The sequence below is a fragment of the Hippopotamus amphibius genome, chromosome X (assembly GCF_030028045.1).
Source record: "Hippopotamus amphibius kiboko isolate mHipAmp2 chromosome X, mHipAmp2.hap2, whole genome shotgun sequence".
NCBI lineage: Eukaryota > Metazoa > Chordata > Mammalia > Artiodactyla > Hippopotamidae > Hippopotamus > Hippopotamus amphibius.
Genome location: NC_080203.1, coordinates 108,918,190 through 108,943,057, shown reverse-complemented (window position 1 = coordinate 108,943,057; position 24,868 = coordinate 108,918,190). Strand labels below are relative to the sequence as shown.

Here is a 24,868-nt window from a genome sequence, read left to right as displayed (position 1 = left end):
CTCGCGGGCTCTAGAGTGCAGGCTCAGTAGCTGTGGTGCCTGGGCTTAGTTGTCCCGCGGCATGTGGGATCTTCCCGGACCAGGGCTTGAACCCGTGTCCCCTGCATTGGCAGGCAGATTCTTAACCACTGCATCACCAGGGAAGTCCCTAATCTCCTTTTAAATTTTCACCTACTATTTTAATGAAGAGCTTTTCAATTCAACATGAGACTTTAGGCTTCATGACGACAAAGACCTAGTCTGTTTATAGCTACATGCATAGCAGATTTTACAGCAGCTCATAAACAATTTTTGAGTGAAGGAATAAAGAAGCTGAATTAGATTCCTTATTTGTTGCTGGTACTGTGCTAGGAACTGTGAATTCAAAGATGTACAGCATGATCCTTGCTCTTAGGAACCTCACTTTCTTTTCTTGGGAGGAAAAAAAATACGTGACTTGCCACAATATATGTGAAGTTTAAGTGGGACAGTTTAAGCATGTGTGGTGATCTATGAAAGCACTGAATTAAGAGGAGTTTCTTCTGCTTGGTGGGAGTTGGGGGTGGAAGATGGGGAAAACTCTAAGGACAGGTGCCATTTAAGTTGGGCCTTGAGGGCTGAGTGGAAGTTCACTAGGCAGATAAGGTGGGCAGATCCAAGCAGAGAGCAGAATATTTGCAAAGGCAGAGAGTTATGAAAAAAGATGACATATTTGGGTGAAGGGGGGGTATGGTCAGAGTGTCCTGAATGGCAATAGTCAGAAATGTAAGCCAGGGCTAGGAAGAAACAGGGCCACCTGCCCTTGGCATTCCCTGGACTTCATCACCAGGCAGGCAGTCTCCTGCAAAGAGTTTGGATTAGAGTTGGAAGAGAATGGATAATACAGAATATCAGTAAAGAAAATGTTCATTCATTCATTCCTTAATATTTAAAATGTAGTGTCTGTGATATGCCAGGTACACTGACGGGGAATGGGATTTAAGAATGTATAATACAACAATCTGACTAACAGATGCTGGGGACTAGAACAGGACATTGGTTGAAAGAAAGAGGACAGAAAATATAAAGGAGATAGTCTGAGGTAAAATGAACAGTCAACTGCAGTCAATGAAAATGTAGAAGGATTTAAGGACGGCCCTCGAGTTTCTAGCCTGAGCAACTTGTTAGATTATGATCCATTAACTGAACTAGGAAACACAGAAGAAAGGGCAGGTTCAAAGGGATAACAGTAGAGGGATGGGCCAACAGGAGAACGAATGGACTTGCTTTCAGAATGGTTGCATTTCGATTCTAATGCCATATGGGTTAGCAGATCAGAAAAGAAATCCAGACTACAAATTCAGATTTGTCGCCATCCATGCCATTTCAAACTGGGATCATTTATATAACAGCAAGAGAACTGAGCTAAGGTTTTTATAGAATAAAAAGAGAACTCAGCTAAGGTGAGAAACTTGGGCATACCAACATCTGAAGGGTGGGCAGAGTTTCAGAAAATAAAGGAAAAAGAAGAATGTGGATGAAACAGTGCCAGGAAAGCCAAGGGAGAAGAGACCTTCCAGAATGCGGGGGTTGGCAAACATGCCAAATGCAGGTGAGGATTTTACTTCTTTGGCATTTGGATCTGGGAGGACTTTTGTTGGTTTTGACACTAGATAAATGGACAAAATATGTTTTGAGTTGCTGGTTTTCAAAACGATTCTCCTAAATATGTATACTCTTTCTTTATAAATATGTTTATCATCTTTGTGCCATAAGGGAATTTAACTTTGGCCTCAGGTAGAGTATTCCAAATACAGAGTGATATTTCCTAATATCTGCAGTGGACTAATACAACTCAAAGTTGTATTATACACATTGCCTTCGAACGGAAGGGCAGCATTAATGGTCTCTGTTCACAGTACCATAACTCACCCAAGTCATGTAATTGGGTTAGCAGAAAGGCCAAAACCTAGACTCTTGGCTATTGATTAAATGTTGTATTTTTCCCTACTTTGATACTAAGAACCACAAATACACACACACACACGTGAATCAGACCATTTTAGTACACTTAAATTAATTTCCTAATAGCAAAATCAAAGTGATTTTTTTTGCCCTGTAGCTTCTTAATATTTTATTTTATATTACTGAAGACAGATGATTAGATCACCATCTTCTCTTAGAGAAAATACCATGTTCCAGAAGCCTGAGTTTGTGAAAGATTTCGAATGCTTAAGGGGTCTATTTTTAACTTTGTAAGACGAAAACACTGCACAGGAGTTCAGATTAAAACCTCTTTTGAATCTCTCAAAGGGCCCTGAAGCCTAGCAGTAGACGGTACCTTGACTTTCTCGAGGTGATCTTGGAGGGAGTCAATGAGGAGATCGCCCACGGGCTGCCACGATCCCTTGATCACCTCAGCTTGGCGCAGTTTGAGGTCCAGCTCATCTGTTGCCTCCTGAAGTTCCTGCAGTCTTTCGAGGGCCTCATCTATTTTTCTCTGCCAGTCAGCAGAGTGCAGGTTCAATTTTTCCCACTCAGCGTTGACCTCCTCTGCCTGCTTTCGTAAGAGCCGTGTGACATTCTGGGCTTTCTCCTCAGGAGGCAGCTCTAAATTGGTAATATGACAAGGTTTTAGGTCACATTCATTTTTGTGTAAAAAAAAAAAATTGTTGAAAAGGTCATACCGGAAAAAAGAAAGTATAGTTTAACAAGAGGCCAACCTACTGATTAATGGCTCTTTTACACTTTGGCTTATATTTTGATACAGTTTAGCACATCTAAAGTGGTGTCTTCCTGAGTGAATCTGATCTACTTTATATCAATCAGATAATCCAAGACTCATTTAAGCTGTTGCGTAGAAAAATGTTAGGATGCACACCACAAGCTCTAATTTACTTCAGCAAGGCTCTGAAATTGAAAATTAGCTTGTAGTCTTTGTGACAATAAACTTCCTTCTCACAGATAATATCTTTTGTTTATTGTTTTCTAAATGTTTCAATAACTGATCACTAATCTCTTTTAATGTTTATTTATGAATGTGCAAACAGATTTATGCGTGGTGCTTTCTGATTCCTTTCTCTTTTTCAACATCAAGGTTTAATTTGAATCGATTCTATTTAACCTACTAAATATGAGAGCTATCCAGACCCTGGCAGCAAGAATGGATGGGTTGCTCTGTCACCACTGATCCTTCTATCAATATGTTATTACAGTTCCACATTCAATTACCTCTGGGCTCCTGGTAGAGTTTCTCTAGTCCTTCCAAAGGCGGCTCTGTCAGAAATATTCGTACAGTCTCAAGAGTACTCATGATTACAGGTTCTTTCGTTTTCAATTCCCTCTTGAAGGCCTGTGAAATGAGATGAAAAGAAATGCTTATTTGGCTTGTGGCATTCTTCTCAAAATTAATCCTGGGTGCTCGGAACTTGGTTATGAAATTCCCAGGTCAATTTCTATCTCCTGTATTTATAAACTGATAGTCATAAAATGATAAAGAAGGCTCGACGGATCTTTCTGTTAATCAGGAAAACACTGTGTTCGTAAAACTATTCTGGAGAGGATAGGGGAGCTTTCGAGATACGTTAACGTTCTTTCATTAAGATAAGAGTGATTTATTTACATAACTTGATGGCCAAACTTGAAATCTGGAGCTCAAGTTGTAAGATATATATTGCAAAACCCTAGCAGGGCTAATGAAACTTATACATACCCCCAAAATAGATATCTAGACCATAATGGGAAACCTAAAGGGCCACTTGGAAACACTTAGGTTGTACTTAAGTATGTAACCAATCTAATTCATAACCACCAGTTAATTCCGTCAAAATGTCTGACAACGAACATAATGATGTGTTCATAGTAAACTAAGTAAAAACTCAACACTTTTGAAAAAATACCCATTACATTTTCCATTAGGATTTCCTTGAAAATGGGAGAAATGTTTTGAGGTATACTGAAGGTAGGAATTGTGGGAACAAGTTTCTATAAAAGAGTGAGCCTAGAACAGGTGTCTGGAGGTCATCTAAATTAGTTATCAATTTTAATCTCTAATCTGTAATCTTCTTTGATACAGGGGATTAAAAGAAAAGCAAAACGCACATTTTCTGCCTTTGCAAAGTTTCTGAACCAAAAGAAGGGACAAGACTAACACACTAGAAACAATGAAAACAATAAAATTCATGTACAACCAAGTGCTAAGGGTTGTGAAATATCCTGTGAGGCTAGGATAAATTAACAGATACTCTGAAACCACTGAAGACAGTTATTGACCCAGATTCTGCAATCTCAGAAGGGAAGATGTCAATGAAAGTATTAAATATCACATAAATGCTAAAAGACCAGTGGAAAAACAACAGTAATAATAATCACCCTCATCTAGGGCTTAATAATTCATATCTTTTTTCAACTCTGTCCTATTTTTACTAATGTTGCCTATTGAATTTAAACCCTGTTCTGTTACTGGGAGAAAAATTAACAGTGTCTCCTTTAAACTTCAGATGTATCATGTTACAGGACCATTCTAGAAGTGTACTGCATGACACATTTATTAATAAAATCCTAATGGTGTTCACGATTCAAAGGAATCTCGAGTCTGATACTTTGCAAAATGATTCACCTTCCAAAGTTATTTACAGTTTAGTAGAAAGAGGCAAGGTTTCTGAGCCAAAATAATGAAATTCTGTTAAGTGGAAATATTAGGATTCAGGCTGTGGTTAGGGATGTAATTTCTGTATAGTGGGATATTCTTGTGCCCTTGAAATCCTACAGAGCAGGTGTGTTATTTGCTTGGCTTACAATGTAAGGCTGATTTCCCCTCTAAGAGCTTCCCAATCTTCTCTAATCTCTGTGTTTGTGTGCACACACAACACGTGCGTGCATGTGTATGTATATGTGTATACAGTTCTTGTATTCCTGTATTTTTAATCAGACATCTAATTTTTCTAGCTTCGAGAAAATTGTTATCTTACCTAGTCTCTCCATTTAGACTTGACAAGGGAAAGCTGATACTGACATTACTAGTTATAGAGACTAGAAACACAAAGTTGAATGCAAAACAGCCCTTCCTACGTAGGAACTTATAGCAAATAGTGCATGAGTTGAACACATAAATAATATCAACACAATGTGGGAAGTGCTATAGGCTTGCACAATGTGGGAAAGGAAATTGGGAAAGGCTTCCTAGAGAAGATAGTATTCACGGAGAATTCTTAAGCATGAACAGGAGTCAGCCAGGGAAAAGCAGGCTAGAGGAAGAAGAAAGATGAAAATGCAGGTGTGAAGACAGAGGGCTAATTCAGTGTGGATTGTGCCATTATCCCAAGTAGGCCAGTGTTTCTAGAAGATAAAGTACAAGGAGAAGAGATGTCTGGAGAAGAAGCAGGGTACTGTTCTTCTGTCAAACTAGAATAGACCTTTAAGTCAGCATGTGAACCTTAACCTATGACCATATATGCCCTGCTAAGAAGTCAGGTGTTGTCTTGCAGGTGATCAGGAGCCTTTGCAGGGATTTAAGCAGGGGAGTGGCATGGGCATGTGTGCGTTTCAAGTAGATTTCTCTGACATTAGTACAGAGAACGTATTTGAGGACAGAAGTAGAATCAGTGAAAACAGGAGGCAATTGCAAGAATTCAGTGAAAGATTATGACAATCTGATGCAGGGCAATGGTACCACGGCAAGAAAGAGAGAGAGAGAGTAAGGAAATGTTTAGAGAGTAGAGATGTGGGAATTTGGTGACCTAATAGATGCTGGAGAAGAAAGGGGAAGGAGCAAGGATGACTCTTAGTTTCTAGGTTGAGGTGAGGAGTGAATACTGGGTGCAATTAAACTAAAAGTGAGGAAATAAACTCTCCTGGTTTTCTCAGTACACCTATAAAAAGTTCTAGCCTCGTGAACACCTTCCCATAACATGGGAATTAGAAATGCAGTCATTTGTCTAGTTAATTTCTCTGATCCGAGAAGGCCAAATGGTTATAGCCCGGAGTAGATTCCTAGGTTAAGCTCCAAGTTGTCAGAAAAACTGGAGTGGCTATCTCTGTAGGTATTTACATTTCGAAAACACAAGGCCAAGACCTTGGAGACATTTCTAGGTTGTAAAAGCTGAGATGCATGGAGCTATCTGGCTCCTAGGGAGGGTGGAGTTAGGACTCAGACCCATGAGGTTTCCAAGGAGACCCTTTCAGGGGGAGCAGGAGACAACTGCCTCCTTCTCCTTCATAAGCAGAGAAAAAGCATTTCCCCCCAGGTTTCTTGCCTATGGAGCACCCACCCAGCTACTCATGTGAGAAAATCTTCATCAGATCTCACCATGTCTCCCTAGAGTAAGGCTTGAACAAAGGGTGGAAGGTAGTGATGATATTTACTGTAAAGTAATTCAAGGAAATCTGTCTCTGATCCAGAACACCTCATGTGCACATTCAGAGAAACATTCATAAAGATGAATATTAAAACCCCAACATTCTTATGAGGGGGGGTTTGTGTGGGGAACAGAGTAAGGGGATGTGATACGCTCAGCTTGGAGACACAACATTCATTCCAGCAGGAAACAAGTTTCGAATCCAATGTTTAGGGAGAAAAAATGAGATACAGGGGTTATTCTCTCACTTAGCTAGTATCTACGGAGTGCCTACGATTATTCACATGGGCAAGGATTAAAATTACGTAAGTAGATGAGATTGCTCACTGGAGTGAGCTGAAAAGAAAATTCTGGAGAACATACATAAAAACATGAAAGGCCAAAAAGGATTGGATGGGTGTAAAGAGTGGGGGAAATAAGGAATGGAAAACTACTGGAGAGAGAGTGAGAGTTCGAGAGGAATAAAGTGAGCAAGAGGGTCCAATCATGACACACAGAAGTGCAGCAAGATCAGCGCTGAGCAGCGTTTATCAGACTCGGTGAGAACAGTTTCAGTGGAGGGCAGTAGCCTCGGAAATAGGTTTAATTGAGGAATAAGTAGGAGGAGAAAGAGGGGGCACTTCAAATGACAACTATTCGTGCAACTATCTTTTTCTCTGAGAGAGAAAAGAGGAAGATAGGACAGAGAGGATCACAAGGTAAAGACAGAGGTGTTCTTTTCAGGATAGGAATGGTTTGAATACAGACTGAAAGATCACCAACCATCCTGGTTTGCCAGGTACTAAGGACATGGAACCTTCAATGCTGAAACCAGGACAGCATCACGTAAACCAGGACAGTTGGTCACCGTAGCAGAGAGGAATATATCAGGGGAAAGTGGAGATAATTGTTGAAGCAAAGTCTGTCAAATAAGGAAAGGGATCTTAAAGGTCCCATCAAACTGAAAAAGTTCAAGACACTGTTTGATGATGTAATTCCATTGTTAAAACTGAACAGCAAATAATTCAAGGCTAAGGACCACCCATCCATGGTGAGACCACTTGCTTGCCCCTCGAGGGGTTGCCAAGGGCTTAGCTCCACCACAGCTGCACAGTTCATTTCTTAAATATGAGTCACTGAGGATTAAAACGAATCTAAAGACAAAGGAAGTTCTGTCACTACAAAGACATAAGCACCATTATTTTCACATCGTTGCCAGAAATTAAGAAAGTATGGAAGAGAGGGTTAAGTGGCTGTAGCTTCAGAATTTAAGAAGATTTAGACTAAACACACACATAAAACAACTGTAAGAACCCCAGAAAAAAGGGAGAAAAAACTATAAATAGGAATGTCATGTTAAACATGGTTATATGAATGGTCCTCTTCCATTTATTCATGTAACAAACTTCGAGCACCTACTACGTACCAGAGAAACTGCTCTAGGCAATGGACATCATTGGTCCGTACAGCATGGAGCTTAAAAGAGACAGGCTTATGTAGTAAAAATAATAACAAGACAACAACAACAACTAAAAACCCCACGAAGATGTTGCATTAAAATAATGAAAAATAGGTTTTTCAATATCTGATCAACTTCCCATAGCGTGCATATTTTAGCAGTTCACTGCATTTTAAAAGTAAAGAAAATGGAGCCATTTTTAAACAACAACATTCAATGTCAAGAGCCTTAACTCTTTGATAATAAGTGTCTTGTTTCTCAAAAAAAAAGTCTAGTTGAATGACACTGGGGAAAATATATACTCACATACAATACTGATTTTGACTCATAGATTATAATTAATATTTTAAATCAGGTAAGTTGGTTCATTCATTCATGTGCTGAAGTGAAAAAGCTATCGGATAGAAAGCCCTTCTCCCATACACAAACAGAATGCCTCTTCACACGATTTAGGTGTCAATATTCAAACGTTAAGATATTTACTTCCTGAATCTTTTGAACAGATGAAATTACTTTCTTTAAAACCCACCCTTTTCCTTTTTAAGACAGCCAGGCCCCAGGGCCTGAGATAGTGATGAAGAAGAATTAGAAGCAACTACTGAAGACTTAGAGTACCTCCGTGAAAAGAAAATAATATTCTACCTCACAAATGAGAAAAAGTTAGGCATACTACATTGATGTTTTTCCTTCATCTTCTTAAGGTTCACAAAATAAACTTATATGAATCATGTGCTACAAAATTAAACACTAGCAGCAAATCCGCAAGTAAATCCATTTTATTGTGAAGGTTAAATTATCTAATGGATAGTATTTATACGTCACAAATACTAACCAACTAGGTGACCTGACCGCTTGCTGATTCATTCATTCACAAATATTTATTTTGAATCTATTGTGTATAAGGTAGGGCAGATGTAGGAACCTGATCTTTGTCCTTAAGGAGTCAACAGTTTGGTTGAGTAGGTATGTTTGTATAAAAGCATATTTTTCTTCAATGAATGTTTTAGCAATACAAAGTAAAGTACTGATAAGTTTGGATTTACCTAAGGCCATCAGTTCATTAGTCACTTAGAATCCAAATCTTGAAATTCTTTTTTTTTTTTTCTTGAAATTCTTAAGTCAGGCTAAAAGTAATAGCAAAAAAAAAAAAAAAATTTCCTGAATTACAAAAAATGTGGAAGACACATAAGTGGAAAATCCTAATGACCATGAAGCAAATTAGAAATAAAAATTCTGAAAGTGATACAGAAAAACCAAGTCATTGATTATTCTTTTTTTTTCTTCCTGTCCTTGTGGAAAAAACATTAGCGTGAATATTATCAAAATACCTAATAATACATAAACAGAAGTAGCTTAGAACCATGTATAGAGGGGATGAAGGGAAAGCTACTGATTTGCTTGATGTACCTGAGAGAAGAGAGGGGTGGGAAGAGAAGTCTGAGCACAGGTATAGACATTACAGTGAGAAAAGCTATGTTGCGTTCACCTAGAGACAGTGGTCTTATTACTAAGGATGTAAGTAAAAGCCCTCGCATTTCAAAACAGATCTCTTTCAACCATGTACAGTGTATAGTTTCCCCGGAGCTGAATTTTACCTATATTCCCACTGAGGTGGCAAGTCTATATTTATGTCATTTGGACTGGAAATCTGAAGGAACTATACATTATTTCCACATTTGCTGGTAGAACTTTACAGGACCATCCTGAGAGGCAGACTGAAGTGGTGAAAATAGCACTGTCCTGAGTAGCAGGAAACCAAAAGTTCAAGTCTGGGCTGGGCCAAAACTTGGTTGCATGATTTAGAACAGGTCATAAAATCTCCCTGAGCCTTTCCATTCTTATTTGTAAAATGTAGAGGTCGGCTAACTACCTTACCTAAGTTCTAACATCCAGTTCTACTATTCCATAATCAGCACATTTAGATCATTAATTGGCCACAGGCCTGCTACATGGTGACAGTCTGGGATAGTCTTTCCTAGGCATTATTACTAATATTAAGAATTATAGCTACAGCTTGTTACATAGTAGATACGCAATAAATATTGTCAAATAAATAACAGAACACCAGGTAGAAAACCAGAGTGTGGTATATGGAGGACAGTTGGATTTAGATGCAGTTGATGCCTGAGGATGAAAGCCTAGTTTTGTGAATTACTAGAGGAAAAGATTAATGCTATCAACTAGGAAAAACTGAGAGATCTTTTTCTGGGTCTACTCTTATGTTCCAGATCCCAAACTGAGAGTAATCTTCGAGTTATTAGGTGGATTTTCCTCAGGAGGAGGCCCTATTAACCCTGCCTTCTTAATCCTAGTGGTTTCTGCTCTAGAGGAGATGTTCATGTCCACACATTCAGAAGTTCCATTATTTGAACTGCTTGCTGGGCTTTCCCTCTAGCCTGCATTAGCTAGGAGATGAGAGAACAGACTGACTCTATATTGGAAAATTGGGATTGACACATACACACTACTATACATAAAACAGATAACTAATAAGGACCTACTGTATAGCACAGGGAACTCTGCTCAATACTCTGTGATGACCTATATGGGAAAAGAATCTAAAAAAGAGTGAATATATGTATAACAGATTCACCTTGCTGTACACTGAAACTAACACAACACTGTAAATCAATTATACCCGAATAAAAATTTTCAAAAAAGAAAGAAAAAACAAGTGAACCCATGGTGGTGAAAGTGATCTCAACAAATGGTTACTGAGTGTCCATGGGACAAGGACAGTAACACAGTCATTTCCACAAATTGATCGGTATTTTAGTTTGGTCATCCTATATTATTATTCTAGTTTCCACATTATTTCTACCTGATCTGTACGCCTCCTATATTGTTTTTACTTCTGATAAGAACATTGTTGAATACATTCTCTCACCATAACAACCTTCCTCATTTTAAAAGCCACCATATTTATTGAGTCTCGAGCACATCAGAAATATTTTAATGACTGCTGATATAGGGACAATCATTGCTCACTTAATTTGAAACCAAAATCATGGAAAAAGGCAAGATCCAAATGCAGTTGACTGGAGTACCAGACATTTTGCCTCTAAGAATCTAAGACAAATCCATAGGGATTTTAGGAAGAAGGAAATCTGCCAGAAGCGGCAAGAGAACAAAAAAACCCCAAAAGACAAAGGGTTCACTTAATATTCATTCAAGATAGTTGGTATTAGGGAAGTTATGAAAATGGGACACATGGGCTATAAAGAAAAGGTCATAATCGTCTTTATTTTTTTCACTGTGTCAAGAACATTTAACATGAGATCTGCCCTCTTAAAGTTTTAACCGCATGATACAGTAGTGTTACCTATAGGCACTGGGTTGCACAGCAGATCTCTCGAACTTACTTGTTTCGCATAACTGAAAGTTTATACTCGTTGAACAGCTCCACATTTCTCCCTCTCCCAGGCCCTCACAACCACCTCTCTATTCTCTGCTTCTATGAGTTTGACTACATAATCATCTTTAAACAAGGTGAAAAAAGTTTCTCTTATTATCACTCTACTTCTGAAGAAAAGTGAAGATAAAGGATTATAGTATCAGACACATCTAGCCATTGTTTCAGGTACATCTAAGCATTGTTTCAGATAGTCAACAACAGGAACAAAAATATTAATTTATAAGTGAGATTACATCAATGTGAAGCAAGTTTGAAAAAGTAAATGGACATATTTCAAGTCTGAAATTATTTTTTTAAATATCTAATTTTACTCAGTGAAAAAATATTTTGGAGCTTCTCGGGGGAAAATGTGTTTAACAAGCTCTTGTTGAGATTTATTTTTTGGAAGTCTTTTAAACAAAAAGGTGTGTTCTCTGAGATCAAGGGCAGGGGCTAGCCAAGAGTCCAGCCTGCTTGCAGATCTGTGATACTGTGGAGGAATAGCTTAGTGCCCACGCAGCATCTTGGACAGCTGTTTGACCCTCAATGGTAAGGCTGAGTTACTTCCAACAAGCACTGGGGAAGTTACTTCCTACCGACAATAATGTTGTTAAGCTCTGAGCCGGCCTTGAAAAATCACTGGTGAAAATTCAGTCTGCTCCTACGGTCATTTAGAGAATTAGGTATCAGGTCATTGAGCCTGAACCCCAAATTTTGGAAATTCTTTCTGAAGCAATAGTGCAGGTAAGTGGATTATCAGGAAACCCTGTGAAAAGTTAATATCCATTCTCAACAGGCTCAGTCAAAATTTAAGATCGTCAACGGTAAGTGGTGAATAATTTCTGAATCACACCATTTGTTTCTGTCTATCAACATAATCCAGAAATGGAACTCCTGTTTCGCTCCACATATACACCCTCATCCATGATTGTTTTGAAATCTTTCCTATTTCCATAAATGGCATCATCATTTCCCCATTTGTTCAAACCATAGACTTCAGCGTCATCCTTGACTCTTTGCTTTCTCTCACATTCCACACCCCATCTATCTTAAGTTCTATCAGCTCTCCCTTCAAACTACATCCTGGGTCATATAATTTTTCATCATTTCCATTCCAGTCGAAGTCATCATTGTCTCCTTCCTAAATGACTTAAACACCCTCCTTTCTCCCTGCTTTCAGTTTTGCTCCTCCTACCATCATTTCTTCACATAGCAGCCAGAGTCCATTTCTGAACCCATCAATCGGATCACATCATTCCTGCCTGTGGTCCTCCAGTGATGTCTCAGTACACACAGAATAAAATCCAGCTCCAAACTATGGCAGAAAAGACCATGCATTATCTGGTCTTTGCCTCTCTCTGCAACCTACCACTAGCCCATCTTGCTATTCCCCACATCTGTGCTTACATCTTGGCCTTTGCATTTGCTACTCCTTCTGCCTAGAGTATGCTTCACTCAAGGTCTTTGCTTGGCTCACTCACGCACACAGCCCTTTGCTCAACTATAATCTCTTTCGGTATTCCACTACCTCTCAGTCTTTTTCTCTCCTTATTTTGTTCATTTCCTCTTCAGAGAACTGACCTGACATGATTTTATCTTAGTTTTTAATTCTTCTTCCTCTTCTTGTGTTTTTTTGGCCGCACCGTGCAGCTTGCAGGATCTTATTTCCCCGACCAGGGATTGAACCTGGGGCCCTGGCAGTGACAGCGCCGAGTCCTAACCACCGGACAGCCAGAGAATTTCCCTGACATGACTTTATATGTTAATGTATTGGCTTACTCTGTGTTTCCCTCATTAAAATTTGAAGGTCTGTGGAGGCAGAGTCTCGTTTTGTTCACTATTGTACCCTCAGTCCCTGGCATAGAGTAGGCACTTAATAATTACTGAAAGACTCAGTGAGTTCTAGGAAGCTGAGTGATGGTACAGTTTTTCCTAAGATAATTTTTTTGAGGGAAATGGAAAAACGCATAAAAAGAGCAGGGGTTCATCTGTAATTAAATGAATGTGTGAAAATGCTTCGTAAAGGCGAAGTACTACACAAACATTATTTTAAGAGTATTTGTCAAGATATCAAAACATTTTGACATGGTTATAAAGAGGACTGTGGTAGAGAAGTCAATCTGTAAACTATTCATAGTTTATCTTATTATAGGCATTAAACAAAAGTAGCAAATCCTAGATGACTCTGCTCTCAAGTTTTGATGATATAGCTAGTTTTCAGAAGACTTCCTCAAATGGCTAGAAATGTAGTTCTAAAAATAATGTAAAATCTTTTCTACTCAGCATTCCTAAATATGACTGCATAAAATACCAAACTTATACGAAAGTAGCTTACTCCATTAGTGATGCAGAATCAATCAAAAAGATGTCGATTTCCTCCAACCCAGTCAAGCAGACATCTTAGAGCAGATAACAGTGAACTTCACAAGGGAACCAAACTCATTTAGAAACTTGAAGAGGCTAGGTCAAGGAATCTTGGAATGAATCTACCACGACCTTTTTTCTGTTGTTGTTTTTCAGCGGTGATAGGGAACAATGCATTTATTCGGTAACACGGGGCTGACTTGAATCTTAACGTTCACAGGTGGCACCTAAAGACATTTTCTATTTCGGCGGAAAGCAAACACAGGGACCTCATCAAGCTAACACACATACTAAAATGTACGCAAAGGAAGCAGGCCAGCATTGATAACAGAATTAGCGTAAATAAATGTATAATCTACAGTGTGATTTCAGGATAATTTTCTTGAATTTCTGAACCTCTCCCCCACTTTGCGGTGCCTTCTGAGGAGATCGAACATGCCTAATATATAACCTGACAAATGAACAAGTAAACTACTTTATTCAAGCCTTTTCATTTGTCAGCAGCATCCACGCAACAACGGCTTTCTGTCCACTGCTTTAATAATGCACGTATTGATTACTTCCATCTGAATCTTAACCCGAAAATCTCAGGAAGCTTTGAAGGTGTCCTTAATGGTCTCTAGGGAAGGAATTATGGAGATTTTAAACTGAAAGATGAAAACCAAACGACAAACAATTTCATTAGTAAAAATGCAAACAAAAAGTCATTACCTACAGTGTTCTTATAATCAAGACCTAATTTCCATTTAAATTTGGGGTGGGATGAAGAGAATTAAATAAGCTCATGGTTTACTGCTGTTCTCCTTGGAAATTCCCCACTATGATTTGCTCCTTTAAAACTCCCTCTAGCTTAATCACAGAAGTAGACAAGTAATAAATATCACTTTAGTGACTGCTCAAGGAAAACAAAGGAAGTCAGTTTTAAAAATATATCTGGACCAGAATAATACACACTAATTGACAACGAGTCAGTCTAGTGAGGCAAGTAATGAGAAACCGTAAAAGCCAGGATAATGTATTCAAAAGATATAAAAATTGGTCAGTTTATGTTTGCTAAGGCACATTCGAGCTTTAATTATTTATGACACTTCACCGCATGTGGAGTGTTATTTTATTAATTAGCCTTCAGAGCCATTCCAGTTGCAGTTGTTGTCCTGTCCCAGCTGGTTTGGGGAACATAGATCCACTCCCGTGGGGGTAAAAAACTGCTTTGGAAAGTGAGACTGCAGTCCCCAACTACCTGTGTGGACTGCCTTATAATTTTACCTACAGTAAAACCATATACTCTTCCATCAGAGTAACTGAGATTGACTGTATGTTTCTGCTTTAAGTAAAGAGTACAAGACATGTGATATTTTACTATAAGGTTTTATCATTAATCGGCAATGACATACTAAGAAAGTATAAATGACCTTTTTATAAGCATTCTGATTTATAGAAAAAGAGTGAAAAATATTTCATTACTGTTAACGCTTTGGACATTTTAATGGGATTTGTACTCCCATAAAGAGCAACAACATTAATAACTTACAATAGATAGTAAGCAGGTGATTTTAAAACAAGTGACACGCCAAATACGTGAGGAGCAAGGTTACAATAAAAAGTGAGCCATCTGCATACCAAACATTTTATACAAACAGTCTTTGAAGCAAGAAACCAATAAAGAGGAAGACAGTTTATAATCCTGGAAATATGGTAAAGTAAAACAGAAGTCTACAAATACCAAATCTGTTCAAGACTAGATCTTGACAGAGATCTAGTAATAATTGTGTTTCCTTTCCCTCTTCCTAACTGGATTCAGAAGACGTGAGAGAGAGACCCAGTTTCAAGGATTTTCCCTTGTTCTTTTGGTCCACAGGCAACAAAAGCAGCACTAACTAGACAGCAGTTCCACTACAACTATAAAAGGGCTACTGCATAAATGTGACAAAACTGAGTAAAGAGCATGCAAAACTGTTCTCTCATCAACACTTAGGAGTGGTGATGTTCTTTGAGGGAGTGTTTTGTGACAAGGATTTTTCTTAAGGATACAAAGAGAGTTTCATGAAAACACTGGACCAGACCACAAGTTAAAACAGTGGGCATCAAAGTAGCTTTACACAGTATGAAAAGACGGTTAGTTAGGAGGAAAAAGAAAAAAACCTGCAAGTGAGGAAGGAACACCACTCTTTATTCTTTCCCTGCCCTGTATCTCAGCAGACTAGAGAAGAATCAACAAAAGATGAGTTCATTGGTTGTTTTCCTCCGTTCCTGCCTCCCTATCTTCTTTCCTTAATTCCTATGTTCCTTTATCTATTCAGTGTCCATCATGAACTAGACGCTTTATAAAGTGCTATGTATAAAAATGACAACCCGCTTCCCAAAAGAAAGCTTCTTGGAGCCCAAGGTTTAGTGACGGTGGTTGACATTAATCAAAAAGTCACACATATTCATGATGATGAAGAACATTCCATCACAGAAAGAAAAGTACAGTGTTATGAAGGCATATAAAGGGAGATGTGGTCAAATGTGGGCATTAGAGAAACGCTTGCTTGATGTCTGAGCCAAGATGTAAAGGATTCTTAGACGTTATCCAGGAGATTATGAGGCGGGGGGAGTTTGGGTAGAAAGGGTTTCAGACAGAGGGTCAACATGAAGCCCCACCAGAGAGGAACACAGAGAACTGGAAACAAACAAAAGAAGGCAGTATAGCTGGCATCCAGAGAGCAAGAGGAAGAGCAGAAAGAAAAGAAAAGATCAGGGTCAGAGCAGCTAGATGGGGCTTTGGGGTCCTTGCTGAGGATTTATGGTCTCTTGCCAAGGGCACTGAAAAGCCACTGAAGAGTGTCAAGATGAGGAACAACATAATTCAATTTATATTTTTACATAGATTACTCTGATGGAAATGTTGATTGCATTTTAAGAGTAAATACAGAAAAGCGAGGAGAAAAGGTCTCTTGGAATGGTGACAATGACTACAGTAGACAGAGTCAAGAAAGGTAAATTGACCCAGTGATGTGTTAGCACTGGAAGGCTGGAGGCTGGCCATCCTGAAAAGGTTCTATGTCAGTCTGCTCTGGTATTGTGTGGGTAGGAGAAACTAGTTAGACTCTCCAGTCCGTAGGGTTTTGCAGATTACAGAAACAAAAAGATAACAAAGCAAAGGATTTTAGGGTCTTGACAAAGTTATTAAAATGCTTGATGGTTGAATCCAAGTTGCACTTGGAGGGGAATAAAGATAGAGGATCAGTGGAACTAATGTATAGAACAAAGAGTTATCAATGGGCTAGAAGTCCTGATATGCCGAAGAAAGGGAGTAAGTGGGTATCCGAGTAAGTACACTGGCCAAGTGGGGATTAATTCACTTCAATATGGTGCATGCTACCCATAACTCTAGCATCACATCTCCCCAAAGCATATTATTGGTCATGACATTCCTGAGTAAGAGGACTGACTAAGGATGATAAGCGCTAACATTTTATGGCTGGTAGCAAGCAACTAAAGATAATAATCAGAGACAGTGAGGCCATATTTATAACAAAATGCTGGCTACAAGGGACTGCGGAAAAACTATGTAGACCAAATTCCTCATCTTGTAGCTGAAGAACAAAGTAGCAATCACCATCTAACTCATAGAGGGACAGGGCTAGAATCTCAGTTGCCTGAATCCTAGTGCACGTGTTCAATGATTCATCTTCTTTGATTTCTGAAACTAGAATACAATTACACCTTTGGTAGAAATTGTCTCATTTCACTATATCCTATAATGCATTCTGTTTAAAATGCCCATCCTTCTCAGTGAATGCTCTTCTACATAGAGCATTTTCAATATTTATTCAAAGTTAGAACATTTCAAAAATGTAAGTATTATATCACACCCTACCACAAAAGCTACCTTAATATTCTGACTTATATGAAGGGGAATGGCTGAAGGGCAAACTGGCAGCTTCCTTGGCAATTTTTTTTAGACTCCTGGTTCTTCCCTCTTGCTCACTTCCCTTTTTGTAATCTTCTATATGCTCTTCTCTGGAATCATATAAACCCTTGACCTTTCTTCAAGATGCCACTTTTGGCTATGTCTCCATAGAGATCTTTCCTTTAAGTGTTGAACATGCAAAAGTGGCACCATTTTAGCAAGCTTTTATATACTTGGTCTTCTATTCCCTTCTGTCCATGTACCTCTTATTATCATTTCAAAAACACCTATCAGTGTCCACTGTATTTCAGATACTTTGCTAGGTACCAGGGTCTTGGAGGTCAGCCAGACCAAATCTCTGCCTTCCTCACTCACAGCCTAGTAGAAGACGACAAAAATATAAGGAAATACAAGCAAAGAAAATAAAGAATTGATCGCTGTTGGAGGATGGTAGTGAGCAGGTTGTTACTCTGAAGACCGGTAAAGTAGAAACATTTAGCCCACCTATCCTAGATGAACAACATCCTGGGTACACAAATAGTGGATGAGTATACATTTTCTTTTCATAAGAAGTACCCCAGCTGGTAAATGAAGAAGAAATGATAAAAGGAGGCAATTATCACACTGCAGCCCCTAGCCATGGATCATTAATAGCTGCCAAAATCACACACACACAAGAGAAAACAAGACATGTGTACCTCCTGGCAATGCAGGAATACATTACTACCTATGCAGCAGTCTGACCAAAAAAAGTCAAACCCGAATATAATCAAACCTGTAGAAATACACTGTTCAACAGAGTAGCCACTAGCCGCATGCGTGCACTTGACATGTGGCTAGTCTGAATCATGTTGTAACCACTGTAACTGTAAATTATTATATCGATTACATGTTAAAATGACAAAAGTTATTGTTCGATAGTTATGTAAGATGTAATCATTAGAGGAAAGGGGGCGAAATGTATAGGGAAACTGTACTATTTTTGTAACTTACTGTGAATCTGTAATTATTTCAAAATGAAAAGTGAAAAAAAAGGGATTTAAAAGACACATTAGGCAAATGCAATGCGTGGACCTTATTTCAATTCTTACTTAAATCAAAAAACCAAACCCCCCCCCCCAAATCTGTTAACACATTTAAGACATGTATATGGGAAACGGAAATCTGAATACTACCTTGGTATTTGTCATGATGAAATTATTAACATTTAAAAAGTATTATAGTAACAGCATGGTTACCTTCAAAGAGCCAATTCTTATCTTTTAGAGACACTTTATCAAATATTTATGAATTAAATGATCCGTGCCTGAGATTTGCTTTAAAATAATGGAGGACAAAGTAGAGGTATAGAAGAAGTAAGATTGGCCACGAATCGGTAATTGTTGGTCTTAATGGGCACACAGGTGTTTATTGTAGAATTACGTCTGCTTTAGCATATGTTTAATAGTTTCCAAAGTAACATTTTTAAATATCACCAAAAGACATGGGCAAATCTTAAATGATATTATTAATGCAGATGCTTTTGACATTTAAAATATATTGGCTTGGATTATTTCTAATTGACCCTTGGACTAAATTTCTGTTCTTTTTTTCAAGCTAATTTCAATCATAACTAATTTAAAAAGAGTCACTGAATGCTTATTATGTGCAAAGCACTATGCTTAAAAATGTCCTACCCTGTGTACATCATTCTGCTGCTGCACTGCTGGGAGATCGCCTCCAATAGGTGCCTGCCGGCTTAATGTATCATCTTTCAGCTGTAGCCACACCAGAAGTTCCTGAAGAGAAAGGTGCAGACGCTTCCACTGGTCAGAACTGGCTTCCAAATGAGACCTGAAAAATAACAGGAGCAAACTGTGTCAGAATATTTAGAAAGAAAATTGTTGCTTCTAACAATCCCATTAAAGGTACACTGGTTGGTTAGCTCCATAGTGTATAAATGCACTGTGAACTGCATAGCAGTCCTCAATAAAAATTCGGCTACCTGCTTTCGAGAGCAAAAAAATGGGAGTATTTTGATGGCAACTTTGAGGGAAGACAGTGCTTAGCTATACATTGATTTCTACATGCAGAATTCTGAGACTTTTGGCATGAAATATACACTGGAATAGACTGCTTTCCTATAGTGTTGCAGTCAATGATTCTTAATGTTTCTGGTAGAAAAACTTGGACCTAGTGACTAATATAAACCACTCAGTTTTCATGTGACTCATGCTAGTACTGGAATTCTTTCTGCTTTGAGAAATGGAAAGGTCTCTCCCCACATTTTGACTTTTCCATTTCTACACCCTGGGCAGCCTCTTCCATTGACTCCTTCCATCTGGCATCTGTTTCTTTCTGCTCCTCTTCCCATATGCTTCTCCTCTTCCTCTACCCTTCTTTATTTGTGTGCACCTGGGATTTGTTTTCACCAAGTTCCAACATTTTCCGCTTTGTTTCCTTTGTGTAAAATGTACTGAGACAACAACTCACGTGGAAAAGTAAAATCAGACATTTGCCTGAAAACCTCCCCCAAACATGAATAATTTAGGCAAGAGGCTGAGTGCTTTACCGCCAACTGTATTTAGAACATGTTAATCCGTAGAAGGCATTTAAGAATATACAAATGAATAATCTGTGTTATAAAATCCATATTTCACTTGAGGGTGAGAAGTTAAATTAAGAAAATAAATCATCATCCAGAAAACAAAGAAATGCAGACTGTTAGCAAAGCTCTATCCTCAGGTAAACCAAGAATTACACTGCCTTACTTACATCTTGTCAGCAATTACTAATTCACAAAAATTAATGCTGCCTGTAATATAAATATAATATGATCTCTAATGCTGCAGAGATTGAAATGTAAAGCAACCAGGTAGAACAACATTTCCCTTTGCCATTTGATAACTCGGCCTGACATGTCAAATACAACTCTCCTGCTGGCCTTAGTCAAACAGAATCACCAAATAGTACCTAGGTGCTGAGATGAAATTATTCTAAACTTCCTGAAGGATAATTTGATGATACATAAATGTCTTTAAAATGTGCAAATACAATGACCCACAAGCTTAAATGCAAGGAACTTACACTAAGAAAATAACTGGGAAAGCATGCCAAGATACAGGTAGAAAACTGCTATTTAGAGCATACTTGTGATTGACACAAAGTAGAAACAAGTTAAATATTCAATCCTAGGAAACTCGTTGCATATATAATGGCGAGCTCATACAATGCAATGTTCAAATCCTATGAATCCTACATAATGTTCAACGTAGGCAAATCCTCATGGATGTGGAAAAGATCATCCTGTCAGTCGCTAAGTGAGAAAGTAGGTTACAAAAACGTATATAATCTATTTTTCTAAAACGTTTGTGTGTGTATCTGTGTGCACATGCTTGACTATGCATTAAAGAAATTCTGAAATGACAACTAGTTTATCCCTCAGAGGTGGATTTACAGGTCATTTATTCCTTCATCTTTATACTTTTCCAAATTGTCAGAATTCTCTATTGTGAGCCATATAAACATTACATTCAGAAAAAAAATGAAGGTGTTTCTATCAGGGAAATTAAATTGTTCGAGACTCTAAGGACATTATTATCTAAGAAATGAATCATGCAATACCATAAATATCATGAATTAAATATAATAGTGTAGATTGCATATGGTGTAGAGGTCAGTTCTTTTATGTTTCTGTTCTCTCCTCCTATTTCAGTTATCACTTTTCCAGGATAAACCTAAGTGAGAACTCCCTATGCAAGATTTTAGCTGTTTAATGACATGTAATGACTACTGGTTACAGGGATTCCCTGGGGTGTCTGGAATTGCAGCTTGGTCCCCTCGAGGGTAAAAGAGGCTGTCAAGCAGGACATTTTGAAAGGTAGAGAGAGGCAAAGCCCAGACACGGAAAGGCAGCAAATGGTAGATGAGACACTGATTAAATAAATATTTACTAAGTGCCTCTCAGTCCCAATCGGGCATTGGGGAGTAGGGAGAGGGGAAGGTAAGGGAGGACATAAAGATGTCTAATGCCTGGCCTCCATCTGTCTGGTAAAGGAAATAACACATCCCTGCGGTGGAGAGGTCTACAGGATTGATATGCCAAAGGGCAGGCAGCCTAAGTTGAGGCCGCCCGCTGCTGCTTCGTTTACATAAGGCAGTGCTAGGACCAATACCCCCCATCCCCGCTGTCCAGGTTAAATGGCGCTAATTATTAGCGGGTCAGTGAAACCCTTTGTGTCCCCTACCAGAGCAAAAAAGAGCACTGAGACACAGGGAATTCAGTTCTAAAGGATCTAAGAAACTCCACAGCAGGAGGCAGGGAAGCTGTGAAGAGCTAGGGACACAGGACAGTCAAGAGAGTTAACAAGAGGAAGAGAAGAAGGACCTGGGATCATGAGTGACAAAAAGCTCTCACATATCTGGGTGATGGGGGCCTTCCATATGCATCCCTAAGGCATGGAGTTAGGTCACTTTTCTGAATGTTTGATCACCTTAAGTACCTATCAAATGACTTTCTTTTTCTTGCGAAAGCCTGAGAGTGAAAAGAAAGATATGCTATGAGGACAAAAACTTAAACAAAACGCTTATAAAAGACAGAGGACACTGGGTAGGGGCTGGAGAGGAGAAACCCAATCAGATAATGGCTCCTGATTTGAAACAGCACAAAGATACACAATCTAAAGCCATGGTTCTCAGATTTTAGAGTGCATAGGAAACATTTGAGCAGCTTGTTTAAAGTACAGACTCCTCAGGTTCCATCCCCAGAATTTCGGTACTTTAAAAATTTTGTTTTTAATTGAAGTATAGTTGATTTACAATATTATATTAGTTTCAGGGGCACAGCATAGTGATTCGGTATTTTTGCAGATTATACTCCGTTATAAGTTATTACAAGATAATGGTTATAATTTCCCATGCTATACAATATATCCTTGTTGTTTGTCTATTTTATACATAGGAGTTTGTATCTATTAATCCCATACCTTTAATTTGTCCCTCCCCTCTTTCCTGTCCCCTTTGCTAACCACAGGTTTGGAATCTAAAAAATACTACAAATAAATGTACAATATATGCAAAAGAGAAACAGACTCACAGATACAGAATTTGTGTAACTTGAACAAGAATCTTCACAACTCAACAGGTGAGCTCCAGGACCATACTTTGAGGAAGAACTTCTTAAAGTATTTCCCATGTGCCCTAAACATTATTTATTGGTCTCCACAGGGCAAAGGTGGTATTTGTCAGTGACATGATTTTGAAGGAGATCTAAACGTAACGAAATGCCCTGAGCTCAGAGAACATTTTCTCTGGCCATGCTAAGCTTGTGAAGTGTTTTCAAGACATGTTTCTAATGCATTTGTTAGAAGCAGCTGCCCTATTTTCAAGATTGTATACCAAATATTTCTAAATGATTAACCTATGTTTGTATTTGGGATTTTTCCTGAAAATGTTTCTTTGAATTTGTAATGACTTTTTCCGCCCTGGTTTTATCATAGGCTGTTAGGGTTGAAAGGAACCTTAGAGATTATTCAACTCGCTTGTTTTGCAAATGTGAGAACTGAGACGCAAAGGTATAAAGACACCTGCTGAAGCACAAAACTTGAGCTGTCATATTTCGACATGGGAAATGGAAACTAGAAGCCTCCCTTATATGAGGAAATCCTTAACCTTGATGGTTTGTACCAAATGTTTTAGATCCCTGAGCAAAAAGGCTTCCTGCTAATTGGCAAATATACTCGATTTACCCCTACATACTCAACAGAAAATAAACGAGGAGGTTTGAAGCTACACACTTCGCTTCTATCCATTTTCTATTAATCTTTATTAGTGAAGACAAGAGCTTAGGGGTTACTAGCTTTTAACAAGGGAAGTGGTGATCTTTAATAAGCAGATAATTTCTATAATTTGTAAGGTGTAGGTAAAATGCAGAACCTTTAGGTGTGTTGGGATATATAGTTTGGTATTTAAGAAACTCTTCAAACTCTTCAGTGTCAGGACTCTAAGAATTATAAGGCTGCTAAAGTGATTGTTATTTCTCTAGACACAGATATTTCAAGAATGATTCAGTTGATGCCTAGTTTGAAGTCCTTCATAAAACTTTACCCTGAAAGGCATCTATTCTTAAAGCAAAATGTGTTATATTGAATCCATTTTTCACTTTGACTTCCTTTATAAAACTAATGATATATCCCTGTATATCTTTGGTACCCTTGTGTAAGAAGATAGCATGTAAGCGTACAGAAAGAAAAGGTAAGAATGCAGAAATAATAAGGAACCACGGAAATAAAATGGGAGCTATGGGGCTTTAAATAAAGACAACTAAGCCCAAAGAGAAGTAAACCTTTTTTTCCAGATGGGCCATGAATTCCAACTTTCAAACATGATTAACATCCCAAGAGTAGGTAAGAGAAGGTCAGAGATATTCAATGTCCAAGCAGCAATTTTCTCTCACTCAAAAGTAGAAAGACTTTGCTTTCTTTTGCTCTTTCTTTGTCCTCCATCAGAGCAAGACCTCTAATTGTTCTCATTTCTAATACTGAGTACTTTCTGAGAGATTTATTGCTGCTGTGGACTATATAATGTTGGTGTCCTCACCTCTCAAATTAAAATTCACAATTTCATAAAAGGGATTATCTTTATATAATATCTACAAGTTTTTTCCCCCAAGTATAAAAATCTCACAGAATGTAAATTTTGCTGAAATTACGTGGACACGGGATTCTCATAGTCAATAACATACACAATAATCTGGTGGCAGATTAAATGGAAACCTTCATACATATTTCTTATGTAAAACTTCCCTTGATCAATTCTCAAATTATCGATATTTTCAAAATTAAAAACGCAAGGTCTGTAGATACAGAATATTTTAGAATGAGAAACACTTTATTTGACTAATCACCATCTTGATGCTGGATAATGTCATCAGTGACTGGGCGCGCGTGTGTGTGTGCGCGTGCGTGTGTGTGTGCGCGTGCGTGTGTGTAATGCATGTAAGTAGAAAATTTTCACTCTATTTTTCTCCCACTTAAAACAGTTAATCTTTCGTTTTGTTTGGTGGCACTGGGCTATCACTGCGTACTTCTCTTTCTTATACCTCTTGGACAAAATGCAACGTGATAACGCACATGGAACCGACAGCATATACTTTCCTGGAACTAAATTATGAGATACAATTTCAATTAAAGTACTTTTTTCTCTCAGAGACATTGTATCAATATTTACTTTCTCTTCTACCATATCTTTGAACTTAGCTCTTTTAAATATAAGAAAACCAAGGTAGAAAAGCTCAATAATTTGCCTGGGTTTATGAAGAGTGATTGTAGAGTTAAAAATAATAGAACTGTAGCATTGCAAGGGAACTTGAAGAGACCACCCATGTGTCTGGGTCAAACTTCCTCATTTCCGTGAGAGAGAAAATTAAAGTCTGAAGCAGTTAAGTGACTTGCTCAAGATTAGATGCTAGGTAGTAACAGAGCCAG

The 24,868-nt window shown here is 38.3% G+C and overlaps 1 protein-coding gene across 5 annotated transcripts in view; it reads right to left on the bottom strand.

Moving 5' to 3' along the window:
* Nucleotides 1-24,868, bottom strand: part of DMD (dystrophin) — a 1,940,210-nt gene that overhangs the window by 337,609 nt on the left and 1,577,733 nt on the right. For all 5 annotated transcript variants that reach the window (XM_057717394.1, XM_057717395.1, XM_057717398.1 and 2 more), the window contains 3 exons: nucleotides 19,082-19,238; nucleotides 3,190-3,310; nucleotides 2,300-2,568 (listed from right to left, as the gene is read on the bottom strand). In XM_057717394.1, coding sequence (XP_057573377.1) covers nucleotides 2,300-2,568; nucleotides 3,190-3,310; nucleotides 19,082-19,238 — 547 coding nt within the window. The remainder of the gene's footprint in view (nucleotides 1-2,299; nucleotides 2,569-3,189; nucleotides 3,311-19,081; nucleotides 19,239-24,868) is intronic.